The following is a 16,560-nucleotide window of genomic DNA, read 5'->3' on the forward strand; positions in this document are numbered from 1 at the left end:
TTACTGAAATACGTTGTAAGTTTGAGAGTCTTCACTGGACAACAAAGGAGGTATCTCACTCCCAGCAGGGTGTTAAATGACCGTTAATAAGCAGGGAGTTGCAATCAAGGGATTGCACAAGCATCACACAATAGGGAATTGCTCTACTCTTGTGACTCAGCAAAGTCCACCAGGACATATCCAGGCTAGTGTTTTCCAGGCACATGGACTGAGGATATAAAAAGAGAAAATCTGCTTGATCCAAATACTGTCTAGTTTAATGAGGTTTAAGATTTAGACTATGCGCTTACCTTTTCTTTGGCAACTATCTATCACCTTTTGTGCCTACCACTTATAATCACTTAAAATTTATCTTTCTGTAGTTAATAAATCTGTTTTATATTTTACCTAAACCAGTATGTTTTGGTTGAAGTGGTTGGAAAATCTCAGTTCGGTTTACAAAGGCTAGTGCCTGTCCTCTCCACATTGAGGGAGGGGCAGACTGGGTAATGAATTTTACACTGATCAAGCTTCTGACCAAGGCAAGATGGTAGAATTCTGGGGTACAAGGCTAGGGGCTTCGAGATTCGCTGGTGCCTTTCTCTGTATGGTCCGGAAGTAGCTCAGGGAGCATTCATACAATTTAGCTGGACTTGGGGCTCCACATGTTGTTGTGCTAAGTGACAACAGTTAAGGGGGTACAGCGGTACCCCTATTCCAGGTTGCACCCTGAGAACTCTGTTATACTATCTAACAGCTTATATTTAAACATCAGTTTAAATAAGATTCTTTTTGTATTTGACTGCTAGCTGTATTTATCCCCCCTCCCCCGTCCCCCGGAATGATGTCTCCCAACTTTTCAATAAAAAATACTTTATTTTAAGAGGGAAGTTTGTCAATCTATCATTGGTCATTGGTTCCCAACAGGGGGACTCACAGGCTTCCAAAACCCAGTCAGACATGCAGAATGATAAGTGGTCAGTATATACTGAGTAGTGTAGCTGAATCCTTGTCTAGGAGTGGAAGAATCCTGAGATTCCACCTTGGTACATGTAAGGGTAAGAGGCAGAACAGGCCATTAGAGTATTCTAAGGTGCCTAAAAGAGGAATTGGACTGAACTTATCTTGATTTTTTTAGTAAATGAAATTGCTAAATGGAAACTAAGACACAGATATTGCAACCATTGCAGTGAATGGGAGTTTTGTCATATTACAACCTGAAATGGGTACTTCAGGGATTAAACAGATAATGACAAAAATTTAATGTCATAATTTGTTTTGAGTGAAAGCCAATTTTTACACTCTCATACATACCTTTATTCTTTATGTTTTTGTAAGAGGGCAGCTCCTTTTAAAACTCATTTATCAAACCAGCATAAAATTATCTCTCTTTTAAGCTTTTCATTTCATTGACTTTAAAGACGTGAAATCCACAATTCTTATGCTTGATTATAAGGAAAGGAAAATTAAATTTAACTATTATTTCCGATCAGTGCTATAATGTTTCATTAGAGTGGAAATCTTTACATGCACTTTAAGTCCCTCCTTACCTGTGAAACCGCGAAGACACAGGCATTGAAATTGTGGTTTCTCTTTCGATTGACTCATATCGATACAAGTAGCTCCATTGTAGCAATTGTCAGGGTAAATTAAACATGCATTTTCAACAGATTGGCAGAATTCCCCTGTCCATCCGGGAGCACAGAGACACTAGAAATAAGAAACAAAACACTGAAAAAGTTTGCAGATATTTTATCTAACATTATGCACTAAAGTAACAACATAATGAAACACTGGGTGTTTGCAATCAGCTATGTACACATGCAGTTACAGATGGTAAACACACTTGACTCCACATAAAGAACACATTTACTAACTTGGATGTTGGGAAGGTGGTAAGTAAGCAAGGGTAAGGGGCAGGGTTATAAACATAGCTGGGACTAAACTAGTGAGGTTGAGGGAGTGCAGATAGGAGCTACCTTCAGAAGCAAAAAGGTTGGGCTACAGAAGAAGATCACTTGGCAGTGGTGGAGAGAAGACCCAGGCCATGTAAGCAATCAGTCTGGGAAGCCAAGTGACTGAGCCAATGGCTAACTAAGCATCCACAAGGCAGAGCGGTATGGGAGAGCCTCCATCATCCAGTCTGCTGTTATCTGATGATTAAATATATATATAGGAAAATACTTGAAGCTGGGGAAATATAATGGTGTTGGAGGGTGAGAGACTATGTTTGCTATGTTGAGGTAAACTAGGACAGGGATCAGCAATATTTGGCACACAACCCGTCAGGGAAATCTGCTGGCGGGCGAGGATGCTTTATTTACCTGCAGAATCTGCAGGTTTGGCCAAGCACAGCTCCCACTGGCCGCGGTTCATCGTTCCAGGCTAATGGGGGCTGTGGGAAGTGATGTGGGCTGAGGCATGTATTGGCCAGTGCTTCCCACAGCCCCCATTGGCCTGGAATGGTGAACCGCGGCCAGTGAAAGCCATGATCTGCCGAACCTGCGGACCTAGCAGGTAACCATTCTGGCCCGCCAGTGGATTTCCTTGATGGGCCACTTGCCAAAGGTTGCCAATCTCTGAACTAAGATTTTAGAGTAAAGGAGATATTAACAAGGATTTTTTTAAAAACTAAAGTAATTTATGTTTTGTAGATAAGATTTAAATCAAAATAACTACCTTTAGTGTCATCAGAAGTTATTTTTCTTCAATATTACATCCATTTCCCACCCTTCCTGTTAGTCTCAGTATTATTTAACATCTTTCTTAATGATCTGGAAGTAGGGTTTAATACCGCAATCACATCCAGAGAATATTACAAACTAGGAGATGTTGCAAACACTGCTGAGGACAGAAGATACCGCAAAAGGGCTGAAATAGGTAAGATATATGACAGAGAAATGTTGGCATATCTTTTGTCTTTTTATACTGTTCAATCTTTGAGGCAAGGGCTAAGTTCGGAAAGCACCTAGCACATTTTGGGTATCACCACAATCTAAAAAAAATAAATTACATAAATAACTAAACACCCCACATAGAGACACATTATTTTTAAAAGAATATTATTAAGGTTGCAAGCTTAAGCACTCAGAAGTAAGGAAATGAAAAAATAAGGGATGCCTGTGCAACTTTAATTATGCTCCTTTGTGCATCTATATCTATATTATGACACAATCTCTAATTATATGATCACCTTCTACTTTTTCCACAGGTCTCCTGCCTCATTCAGTGTTCACTAAAGAAGCAGTCAGTCAATATTTCTTTTTATATTCATAATTCACCATGTGGCCCAGGCCTTGTTTACCACACAAATTATTTATTGCACTGAAAGTTAAATTATTAATTACCTTAAGGTCTTTTCTATGGTGCTTTCATTGTAGAATCTGAGTGCTTCACAAGCATTGGAGAATGCAGCTGCCAAACATAGACAAGCCTCTACTGAGCATGTGCAAACTCCAGTTTTTCTGAGATTTATTATTGGGCCAAATTTAAGCAGCTTTTCACAGGAATGGCAATAAACATATCCCTGACATTAAGGTCATCCCTCTGCCATATTTCAAGTCCCTACTCCCAAGCATGCAATAGTAGTAAGGATGTTTTAACATGGGTGAAGCAACATATTTTTCCTTAAACTTGATTTCAGTAATAGCTAAATTGTTTTAACTGAAACTTTCCTTAAAAATGCAGCCTGAGGTAGATATCTTGCATGGAAAATTTCAGCCCCAATGGTTAAAGTTTGGCAAAGTAATGAGGAACTTAAAACAGGATTTTATAATGGAAAGTGTTAGGCAACCTTAACTACACATACCATTATTTGTGCCACCCATAGCAGAAAGTGCAGGAAACTGTAAAAAAGTATAATTTACTTTATAGGTTAGTCTATTCCAGTGGGGTTCCCAATTTTTTTCTCTGATGTGACTCACCTTGATATCTTTAATTATTTTGAGGCACACTACCATATTGTCTCCAAATGAACTCACCCTCTTATTGCCTCCGTTTAAGCTATTTACCACCCTTGCCATTCATAGTCTGTACAATAAAGTTAATGATATTATTGTCTAACATCTTACATTTTATTGTATAGACTGTGACAAATATTTTCAGCTGACTCATGCCATTCACACTAAGAAGATGCCAAATTAAAAAATGCATTGTTTTATTATATGATGAAAAACATATAATACAAAAAAGTACCAATCAAGAAACATCAACTAATGATATTATTTTGTATTAAGACTTATGTTATTATCTTTTCATCTTTGAGGTACTTCTTCTTTTGTATGGCTTTGGAAATGAGCAACATCAAATGCCAAACTCCAATTCAGACATCCAAGCCTAGCGCTATCGGACATGGAATGGAACTCGGACATGTTGCCCTGAATTTGATGAATAGAGCAATGCTGCACACCGTGATTCACAGTCTGTGATGAATGACCAAAAATTATAGGAAAAAAAATTAAATATAAAAAACAAAAATAAACTTTTAAGGGGAGAGCTGAGCATGCGTTGATGCACACAATTGTTTATTCCTGGGAGGAAATGTTGACAGTGCCACTCTAATATCTTGCTCCATTAACCTCAGATGCTCTCTTTGTTTATTATTGATGTAAGTCAGACTTAACTCACACAGGTATGTTGTGAAAAGAGCAATAGAATGGAGATAGCATGGTCAGAGATTTTTGCCTCCCACTTTTAACTGGAAAGAGTCCAAAGACATATCATCAAACTTTATTTTCAAAGTGCAGTCTGTTCTTAATTTGGCAAGCTGACTTTTTGTAACATTCTTAGCACTGAAGAAAAATATGAAGTGAATTGTTCTTCCAGACTTTCCAAATGCTCAGAAATGGCGTTGACCAAAATTCCACCACCAGGATATGGTGCCTTTGCCAAGGGGAATATTTGTATTGTTCGTTTTGCTACTTTTTCAAATCAGTGGGCTAACTTGGACCTAAACCCATGCCATTGATCTTTGCTGGAGAGAAGATGCTTGTTTCTACTTTGCATTTTCCTGTTCAGTTCATTGAAGTGGCAGAATATATCAGTCTGGTAGGCAAGCTTGTGCACCATGCCACATCAGTGATCAGTCCATGTACATTGATTTCTCTAAGGTTAAGAATATTTTGATCTCCACGTTCAACTCATACAAGTGTAAGAGTACTTTTACATGGGAAAGTCAGCATGCTTCAGTGTGAAAAAGTAAATTGTGGTGCTTTGCACCTATTTCCTTACACAGCAAGGAGAAAAAGTATGATTTTAAGGGCCACGATTTTACAAAGTTCACTATCTTTAGTGTTCCATCTAACAGTAAAGACAGTTCTTCTGGCAATGTTTTGGCAATGAGAGCTTCAGAGTGCAGGAAACAGTGAGACACCAACATGTCTGGGTTTTGTTCAGTGACCCTGTTTACAAACCCTTTCATTTTGCCAGTCACGGAGGATATCTCATCGGTGCAAACACTGATATAATTTTCCAGTAACGTCTACTTTCTCAACATAGGCTCTTGACACACTGAATATTTCCTCTCCAGTCATGTGACCTGGCATTTCTTGGCAAAACAAGAATTGTCTTTGATACTATCTCTGCCAAATACTTTACGTTAGCCAAGAGTTGAGCACGGCCACTGAGATCTGTCAATTCGTCAAGCTGCAATGCAAATTTTCTGCTTGATTTTATTTTTTCTCGGAGCACCATCTCAATATCACCTGATATGTCACCAAAGTAGCAACTTATTGTATTATCTGAAAGTGGAACTTTTTCAATTTCCTTGACTGTATATGTACCTAATATTACTCGCACAATTTATTTGCATGCTGGTAAAAATAATGTGTCTGTGATTGTATGTGGCTTTTTTACTTTTGCTACAAGGTCAGTGACTACATAACTTGCTTCCAGCATTTTGACAGAAACATGTGCATAGTCTATCATCAGTCATGCATGCTTTTAATTCTGATCCCTCAAACACTTAAAAAAATTATGTCCTTCTAGGCAAGGGATGAATGTTGCTTGTCAGGTGTCAATTTAATTTACCTAGTGCCATGACACGATCTGAGAGTTTCTCCCTACACAAAAGGCATTGTGCAAGAGCGCAAGATGCTTCCCCTGTAGATAAAAATCCATATCATTAACCACTATCATGGTCTTAGTTTCATGTTCAACTTCATCACTGCAAGTAGATGTGAAACCACGAAAATCTTTTTTCTTCAAATATTTCTCCATAAATCTGAAATTCAATGCTATAACTTTTGAGATTTCTAAGTTTTGAAAAACACACTGACCACCATGTACCTCCCATAATGTTAAGTTCATATGAATGTAGTGTAATGTTGTGTCTATCACAGGCCACTCTTATTTTTGTCTTATGAATATTCATGAACCTATCCAGAAAGAGGCTAGTAGGCGTAAAATCAAAACAACCATGGTGGCTAACTTTAGATCACAATCTGTCTTTTATGCCAGAATTAACATTTTCAATATTCAACTAAAAAAGCAAGATATAAGAATTCTTGACAAAAGCATGCTCTGTGGAGAAAGTGACATGCACTTGAGAATAATATTTTAGGAGGTAAAGCAATTAATAATTAATTGTTTTTTTCTCATTCCCAAAAGAGTCTTCCCAAGCGTGTGTCACTTTCTCTACTTGTTTTAAATGCAATATGATTAACTTTAATGGTGTTGCAGGTCTGGCTCATTCTGGCTTTTACCTCAAGTCAAATGTAAATATAAAACATAGCCTTGTATTCAATGTCTTTTTTGTGTGAGTCATCATCACCAAAGGCTCATTGCAGTACTCTGCATTAATCAGGGCAGGTCATCTTTGTTTAGCTTTATCCCTCTTAACCTCAGTTTATGGAATGTAATGTGATGCATGCATAATATTTGAAAGGGGCCTTCTTCCGGAAAGCAGAAGTACAGTATGTGATCTGGTGCTGACAGTAATTAAAATAAAATGGAAGGATTGTTTTGTTCTCATGTGTAGCTTTTAAAAAAAATTCCATAGCACACATATTTGGGACTGATGGCACACTGGCTGGGAAACATTGGTGTATTCCATTCAATGGCACCACAGAAAAGTTTTCTTTAAATTATTGTTTTCCTGAAAAAATTCATAATTGGGGTAAAATGTAGGAGTGCTATTATCTGTAGTTTTACCCAGAGAGCCAATGAAGAATAGAACCCCAAGTCCTCTTTCTCTAGACATACCACCATACCCCATTTTGCCAGAAAGGTCTTTCTTTTAAGTAACCCACCTGATCTTGGCCCAGTTTCCTTGGGCATACATCCATATAACTAAAGCCATCATCACAGTGGAGAACAAAATGCCAGAGACTGAATCAACATGGAAGCAATGCTAGCCTTTCATTCAGAATCAAGTGGCTTCTTCAGTTCTGTCGTGAATAAAATTGTCAAGGCAGTGTACGGAAGCTTGAAACAGTGCTTCCATGCTGCATCTGTTTTGTCAATAAATATAGTACACTAAGTCCCAGGGTTCTCAAGCAAGCAACTTTCATGAGCAGTAAATTCACTTCCCGCCTCGCCTTTTTTAAAATATAAAATACTCTAACAGCAGCAGCATATTGGTGGTTTTACTGGAAAGCTGAGAAATACAGTTTTTGTTGATGTTTTCAATTGCCAGGAGTAACTTGATCCATAAAGTAAAAGGACGTGTGTGTGTGTGGGGGGGAGAAGTAAAGATTGTACAGATGTTTCCAAAGTGTACCAAAACAACATATGAACAAAACACAAAAAACAGAGGTCAAGCAAGATGTGGTGATCTATGCCCCTCCATCACACAAACAGAGGGTAGAGGGCGGAAGCGCACCACCTACAAGTCCTCTCCTAGGTTTTCCAGATTACCAAGTCAGAATCTAAAGTCCAAAATACAAGTGATGGCCCCTAGGATTGGGGCAGCGCAGCCTAGCAGTCAGAGTTCAATACAGCTGCCCTTGGGATTGCATGGCCTAGCAGCCAAAGTTCAATAGGAGGGAAGTGCCCAACAAGGGGTGCGGCAGCTCCGGCAGGAGGACCCAGGCCCACTCGACTCCACCAGGCACCAACGCAGGGCCCTAACAGTGGCAGAGCAATTTGCCACTGACTCAGAGGTGGGGTCCTTCTGAAACACACTGAAGTTTCCCGTGCAGGAGGTACCACTCCGTCACCCTCCCTGGGTCACTTTCTACCAATAGCTGCGTTGAAGTCTTTCATGAGGCTTCAGATTCTCCATGGTCTGTTGTGCCGGTTGTCTCCTGTGGCTCCTCTAGTCGCAGGGGTTCAACAGGGCCCAGGGAGGCACTGGTTCCCAGTGCAGACAGGGGCTATGGCTGGTCCTCTGCAGGAGCTTCCCAGACAGGTCCTTCCCTTGCAACCTCCAGCCCAGAATGAGCTGGGCATACTCCCTTTATTCTACTAGAGCATTTGGAGCATGCCCTGTCCCTCCTGGGAGGCGGAATTCCACTGTCAGTAATATGGGCTTAACCCTGTCTGGGCTTAACCCTGTCTGGGCTAGTGTGGGGTAAGCAGACCCCGTCACACAAGGTTACATTGTTTTGGTACTATGTGTTTTTTGTTTTACTTATGCTTTATGTTTCGTTCCACCCCCTGGAACCAGTTTCTTTTTATTTATATATGTTTCTTTATTTTTTGTAATGAACAAATGCAAGATCAGTTATGTGCCTATTCCTTTGCTGTTTCCTTCCTGAGTATGTTCAACATAGAATGTGAAGGGACAGATTTCTGAGGAAAGATTTAAAGACCTCAGCATCTACTTTTTGGCTAAATGACAAGTAAAGAGCAAGGAATGTACTTTTTTAGATTGATGAAAGGTGGGTAGCTATGATCAACATATAGAATTAAGAGGAAATATAGGTTGAATAGATGGAAAATTTTCTGTTAGAAGTCTTTTAGTGTGTAAAATAATCTCCCACGTAAAGTAGCAGAAGTCACATTGGTTGTCACTTTATAATTGCAATGGAAAAAACAGTATATTGTAAGTAATAATCCTGCATTATTTTGTTACTTCAGTAGGTACTTACTTTCACTAATCTCTTCAGTTCTAATTATGATACCCTATGAGAAAAAGGTTATGGATTTTATCCCTTCAAAACCTTTACTGTAGAAGAAAATTAAATTCAAGATAATTTTATAGCTGTCAATAAATTGTTCTGTAACTGTATTGGCAAAAGATTTAATACTGTAGTGTTGAATCATCAGCTTAGGATAGATCATGGAATATGAATGGACCTTTAACAATATATAGGAAGAAACTGGGTCAATTCCTGACCTACTGTGTCATACCACAAGGAGAACCCTGCTCTTTTGAAGACTAGCACTAGATAGATAGTGAATACTGTGAGGCAAAAAGGGACAGGTAGAATCATTTGCTTCTACTCTCTTAAAGCTATAGAAGTCTGCTACCCTAGAATCTAAAACTCCTGGTGTTAAATTACCCTGCAAAGGCAAACCAAATAATTGGGTCATGGAGGAAAATGAGGTTTACCCCCATTAGTCCAGTCCAGCCTAATATGCAGAAATTCCACCCCCAACTGCAGATCAAGAGGATACATGCTTAGGTCATGCTGGCTTTAGAGTACCCTGTTTCTCCTCACAGTTCTTGGGCTTTGCTGGAAGAACTTCCCCTGAACATTTCTGCCCTAGTGAACTCTTAAATTGGCTTAAAAGGAGTTGAGTAAAAGCTTAATACTGGTTTAATGCTTCTGATGAGTGTTGGTGGCAGCAATAAGGGCTGAGTTCATAATATCTAGGGTTCTCTTTTTAGAAAACATTGGGGTGGGCTCGGAGGTCCAGGCGGCCTAGTAATTAAAGTGCTTGGCTTGCTTGCTTGAGGATCCTCAGTCTTTAAGGATGGGTGTGGGGGGTGGGGCAGGTAGCCCTCCCTCTCCACCAGCTCCCAGACTCTCCTCTGGCTCCCAGCCCAGGGCCCTGTGTGCATCAACCCCTCAAAAAGGGAGCAGCCCTCCCAACAGACAATCTAAATCTGCTGCCATGGGATACCTTCTATTAGTATCTGTTCAGTTTGGGGTGTGGCACCTCTAGTCCAATTCACTGGGTGGCATGCCTCATGTAGCACCCTCTCATGAATCTTGGGAGACATCCTGCCACAGTCGCAGGCTCCTTTAGGTGGGGCAGCTGGAAGTTATTGAGGCTGAACCCCACAATGTCTCTGAGCTTCCCTCACTTGGTTACCTCAGGTAACAGAGGCTCCTATTTCTTGTCCGCAGCCTCCCTTGGCTGGGGAGACAGTGCTTCTTCCCAGGTGGCTGCCTTGGCTGATACTTCTCTCAGGTAAGGAGGCAGCTAGTTCCTGCCTCTTTTCAAGTCAGCTCCAAATTGAGCCAACTTCCCTCCTTTTCTCCCCTGTCTAAACCTGACATTGGCTGCAGACACAGGCACTGACTTTCTCATTTCCCTGGTGAGGCCCAGTTTCCTCAAGAAAGGTATGGAAAGTCTGAAGGACCTTGACCTTATTGACCCAGGGTTGCACCATGCCTTTTCCTTGCCAAGATGACATTTAGTGGGATTTGGTTTCAGGGCTAATCTCCCTGAGTGATTGTAACATGGTCATCATGTATTTTAGGTGGTCCTGCCAGTTTTAATTGTAAACTACCACATCATCTAGGTATACAGCAGCATACTTGCTATGGGATTGGAAAATCTGGTCTATTTGGATGCTAAAATATAGGCAGGGCACCATGTAACCCAAAGGGCATCATTGTCTGAAAGATCCCACAGGGAGTGGAAAAAGCTGTCTGTTCTCTTTATTCTGATGTGAGGGCAATGTGCCAATATCCAATATCGGATCAAGAGTGGTGATGTACTCCACTTCTCCTAGACGGTCAAGTAGTACATCAATGTGTGGCATCAGGTATGCATAAATTTTTGACACTGCATTGACCTTTTGAAAATCAATACAAAACCTATCGGGTTTAAGGAACAGCACTATGGAGATTTTCCAGTTGCTGAATGATTCTTCAATTACTCCCAGCTCTAGCATTGACTGGAGTTCTTGCTTCATGATTTCCCTCAACTTCTGGAGAAGGGTTTAAGGGTTTTATCTGACTTTAAGCCCCAGTTCCATCTGGACGTTATGGGCTATTACATGGATTATTCTAGGTTGGTTAGAAAATATTGATGAGAAGGCAGTGATCAATTGTTGACACTGGATTCTCTGTTAATGGGTGAGATTGTTTCCAATTTTGACTATTCCTGGCTTTGAGGCCTCAGCAGTGTGCAGGCCTAATTCGGGTTCCAGCTGGTAATGAGCTATCAGTAGGCTTTCTCAGCATTCCATGCTTTTTAAAAGATTCACATGGCAGATGTGCTGTACCTTTAGCTTATCTGGCTGTCAGAGTTCACAATTCACATGCCCGATTTGTTGCACCACCTCACAGAGTCCCTGCCTGTGGCTAGGAGGTTTGATTCAGAGCTGGGTAATAACAAGAGAACCCGATCCAGGCTTGGAACTCCTGGAGTTGAGCTCTTTTATTCTAGGCTGCTTTCCGCATGGTCTGAGTATGTAGAAGTTTCTCCCAGGCAAATGAGTCCAGGCCATCAAGCTTCTCCCCTAGGTCCAGGACATATTGTACTAGTTACTGGCTCAAGATAGTTGTTCTTCCCACATTTCTCAAACAAGGTCTAAAATCCCTCCTGGTTGCCTACCATAGAACAGCTCAAATGGTGAAAGCCAGTAGAAGATGGGGGTACTTCTATCATGGCAAACAGGAGAGAGGAAGTAACTGATCCCAGTGTCAGACATCCATAAGAACAAACCTTTGGAGCATCATCTTTAATGTTCTGTTGAACTGTTCCACTAAGTGGTGGTAGACAGATTTTCTGAGAGCCGGGATTTTCAATAATTGGCACAGTTACTTGATTGTCTGGGACATAAAGTTTGTTCTCTGGTCTCTTAAGATCTTCCACAGCATCCTGACCTATGCAAAGATTTTCATAAGTTCGGCTACCACCACTTTGGCATTCATAGAGCATAATGGCAACATTTCAGGGTACCTGGCTGAATAGTCTAGTATAACTAAAATGAACTGGTAACCTGCACCGCTCTTCTCCAGAGTTTAGCTATAGTCATTCCAATCCACTTGAAAGACTTGCCTAAAGCTGGAGAGGATTAAGGGAGCTTGCTCTGTAGTCCAAGAGGCTGTGAGCTGACACTTTGTTCATGAGGCACAGAAATCCTGAAGTCTTTGTAGATGTCAGGCCAAAAATCAGGCCAGAACCCAGGATAATGTTTTCCTCTTCTTGAGGTGCCCTTCAAAGGGTATCGCATGGATGAGTTGCATCACCTCCCTCTGATAGGGTCAGGGTACCAGAAGCTCTCTGAACTTCCTCAGGATGCCAGTCTTTTCTCATTGCAGTGTAGGTGGTCACCCTGAATTTTCTAAGTGTGAGAACAATCCCACTTAACACGGCCTGACAGTCTCAACATTTACAACCACCACGTTGGTGGATGTTCAGCTCAGTGTGTTATCTGCCATCTACAAAGTTGGAGAACTGGGTCTGAATGTTTGACTCAGGTAATGGAAAGGCTTCTTTGTCAGGCTTGGATAGGACCTTGTCTTGCTCAGTTGGCTCTGATGAGCGGGACATCCCCTCACCCAGATTAGGGATCTCCCCTACACCTGCAAGGGTTACTGACTCAGGCAGACCCATGGCTGGAAGAAGTGAGGCCTTCAGTTTAGAGGGGATCCCTCAAACTTCTTTAACAACTCCCCAAAGTAGTTCCATCTTGGCTGATAATAATGGGATAGGAGAGCATTGGCGCAAGAAGCCTGGGAAACAAGCAAGGAGAGCTGGAAGTCCTGGCACCGTCAAGGAACTATGATGGGATTGGAATAACAGAGACTTGATGGGATAACTCACATGACTGGAGTACTGTCATGGATGGATATAAATTGTTCAGAAAGGACAGGTAGGGCAGAAAGGGTGGGGGAGTTGCATTGTATGTAAGAGAGCAGTATGACTGCTCAGAGCTCCGGTATGAAACTTCAGAAAAACCTGAGTCTCTGGATTAAGTTTAGAAGTGTGAGCAACAAAGGTGAGGTTGTGGTGGGAGTCCACTATAGACCACCAGACCAGGGGGATGAGGTGGATGAAGCTTTCTTCTGGCAATTAACAGAAGTTACTAGATCACAGGCCCTAGTTCTCATGGGAGACTTCAATTACTCTGATATCTGCTGTGAGAGCAATACAGTGGTACACAAACAATCCAGGAAGTGCTGTAGCAACCAACTAGAGGCAGAGCTCTTCTTGACCTGCTGCTTAAAAACCAGGAAGAATTAGTAGGGGAAGAAAAAGTGGATGGGAACCTGGGAGGCAGTGACCATGAGATGGTGGAATTCATGATTCTGACACAAAGAAGTAGGAAAAGCAGCAGAATACAGATCCTGGACTTCAGAAAAGCAGACTTTGACTCCCTCAGGGAGCTGATGGGCAGGATCCCCTGGGAGAATAACATGAGGGGGAAGGAGTCCAGGAGAGTTGGCTGTATTTTAAAGAATCCTTATTGAGTTTGCAGGAACAAATCATCCTGATGTGTAGAGAGAATAATAAATATGGCAGGTGACCAGCTTGGCTTAAAAGTCAAAAAAGAAGCTTACAAGAAGTGGAAGATTGGACAAATCACCAGGAAGGAATATAAAAATATTTCTCAGGCATGCAGGAGTGAAATCAGGAAGGTCAAATCACACTTGGAGTTGCAGCTAGCAAGGGATGTTAAGAGTAAAAAGAAGGGTTTCTTCAGGTATGTTAGTGACAAAAAGAAAGTCAAGGAAAGTGTGGGCCCCTTACTGAATCAGGGAGGCAACCTAGTGACAGAGGATGTGGAAAAAGCTAATATACTCAATGCTATTTTGCCTCTGTCTTCACGAACCAGGTCAGCTCCCAGACTACTGCACTGGGCAGCACAGCATGGGGAGGGTTGACCAGCCCTCTGTGTAGAAAGAAGTGGTTCAGGACTATTTAGAAATGCTGGATGAGCACAAATCCCTGGGGCCAGATGTGCTGCATCCGAGGGTGCTAAAGGAGTTGGCGGATATGACTGCAGAGCCATTGGTAAATATATTTGAAAACTCATGGTGATCCGGAGAGGTCCCAGATGACTGGAAAAAGGTTAATGTAGTTTTTTAACCCATGTAAAAAAGAGAAGAAGGAGGATCTGGGGAACTACAAGCCAGTCAGCCTCACCTCAGCCCCTGGAAAAAGCATGGAGTGGGTCTTCAAGGAATCAATTCAGAAGCACTTAGGGGAGAAGAAAGTGGATTCACCAAGGGCAAGTCATGCCTGACTAACTTAATTGCCTTCTGTGATGAGATAACTGGCTCTGTGGATGAGGGGAAAGCAAAGGACATGTTATTCCTTGACTTTAGCAAAGTTTTCGGTGCGGTCTCCCACAGTATTCTTACCTGCAAAATAAAGAAGTTAGGGCTGGATGAATGGACTACAAGGTGGATAGAACACTGGCTAGATTGTCAGGCTCAACGGGTAGTGATCAATGACTCCATGTCTAGTTGGCAGCCGGTATCAAGCAGAGTGCCCCAAGGGTTGGTCCAGGGGTCAGTTTTGTTCAATATCTTCATTAATGATCTGGAGGATGGCGTGATTGCACCCTCAGCAAGATTGCAGATGACGCTAACCTGGGAAGAGTAGTAGATACACTGGAGGATAGGGATAGCATACAGAGAGACCTAGACAAATAAGAGGATTGGGCCAAAAGAAACCTGATGAAGTTCAACAAGGACAAGTGCAGAGTCCTGCACTTAGGACAGAAGAATCCCATGCACTGCTACAGACTAGGGACCGAATGGCTAGACAGCAGTTCTGCAGAAAAGGACCTAGGGGTTACAGTGGATGAGAAGCTGGATATGAGTCAACAGTGTGCCCTTGTTGCCAAAAAGGCTAACAATATTTTGGCATACTTTTATAAGTAGGGGCATTGCCAGCAGATCGAGGAACGTGATCATTCCCCTCTATTCAACATTGGTGAGGCCTCATCTGGTGTATTGTGTCCAGTTTTGGGCCCCACGCTACAAGAAGGATGTGTAAAAATTGGAAATAGTCCAGCAGAGAGCAACAAAAATGAATAGGGGGCTGGAGCACATGATTTATGAGGAGAGGCTGAGGGAACTGGAATTGTTTAGTCTGCAGAAGAGAAGAATGAGGGAGGATTTGATAGTTGCTTTCAACTGCCTGAAAGGGAGTTCCAAAAAGGATGGATCTAGACTGTTCTCACTGGTAGCAGAAGACAGAACAAGGAGTAATGGTCTCAAATTGCAGTGGAGGAGGTTTAGGTTGGATATTAGGAAAAATGTTTTCACTGGGAGGATGGTGAAGCACTGGAATGGGTTACCTAGGGAGTTGGTAGCATCTCCTTCCTTAGAGTTTTTTATGGTCAGGCTTGACAAAACCCTAGCTGGGACGATTTAGTTGGGGATTGGTCCTGCTTTCAGATGACCTCCTGAGGTTCCTTGCAACCACGATATTCTATGATTCTATGATTCTAAGGCCAATCATTAGGGATTTTATGTGCTCCCACACTGTTGGAGTCACTTGAATGTGGAAATATGATTTTATGTCCCCATGCACACATTATAAGAGGAGAGAGCCCAGAATCAGACCAGGGTTAGGAATCACAGAGCTCCAGATAAGGGTCTGGGCACAGGCTGTCAACAAGCCCCATCATTTCTGTCCCATTCACTCATACAGGGATAGGAAACTGTTCAGGATTTCCTTCCTGAGCTTGTTTCCCAGGGGTCCAGATCCTCCCAAATCGGCAGTCCGTGTAGGGGCAACCTCTTGTCCAATGCTTGAGATGACCATGTGTGAAACACTGGTCTATTTCTTAGCTGTGGCAACTGCCCCCACCCAGGTATTCAAGCAGTCTTATCCCCATGGAGTCCCCTGAGTTTAGTCTCGAGTGATGTTCCTTTCATACCCTCTGTTGGGTCAGTGGTTTCTTGGACTGAGGCATGGGTTAATAACCCTGGACTTCTGAACCAGGATACCTCAGGGCCCCTCAATCAGTAAGCTCTCTGGTGAGAGGTGGAGTTGTTCTATGCCCTCTAGATCCTGGCTTCCATGAGTTGCTCCGTCTTTTGGAGGTGTGAGGCTCTTTGGGACCCTGGTGGGCTGCCATTATAGAGACCAGGTAATTTTTAATGAACAGAACCGTGTCAGCTATAGTCTCGGGATGGGCCACAACACACACTCCTTTTCCCCAGGAGGCAGTATCTGGGTGAACTGTTCAAGTAAAACCAGCTCAACTATGTGAGTCCCTATCTTTGTTTAGGGTTTGAGCCATCTCCAGCATGCATCTCATAACGTCTTGCCTACAGCTGCCCCACAGAAACATTGCTGGAATGCCTCTTCCAAGATGTCCAAGGTGTTAAGAATGGTTACCTTGACACGCTTATATTCTTTGGACCCATCAGGCTCTAAAGAGCAATATGCAGCTTGTGGGAACCTGGTTAAGTATTGGGACAGTACCGTGGCCCACTGGTCTTGGGGCCACCAGGCTACTGTGGCCACCTGCTCAAAGGTTTCAAGGAAGGCCTTGGA

General features: G+C 42.2%; 1 protein-coding gene across 1 annotated transcript in view; it reads right to left on the reverse strand.

Annotated features, from left to right (window-relative positions):
- The window catches only part of EYS (eyes shut homolog), a 1,559,204-nt gene that overhangs the window by 1,418,692 nt on the left and 123,952 nt on the right, over nucleotides 1-16,560 (reverse strand). The window contains 1 exon segment of the mRNA XM_030558318.1: nucleotides 1,530-1,689. Coding sequence (XP_030414178.1) covers nucleotides 1,530-1,689 — 160 coding nt within the window.

Source organism: Gopherus evgoodei, chromosome 3 (genome assembly GCF_007399415.2).
Source record: "Gopherus evgoodei ecotype Sinaloan lineage chromosome 3, rGopEvg1_v1.p, whole genome shotgun sequence".
In the NCBI taxonomy this organism is placed as follows: Eukaryota; Metazoa; Chordata; order Testudines; family Testudinidae; genus Gopherus; species Gopherus evgoodei.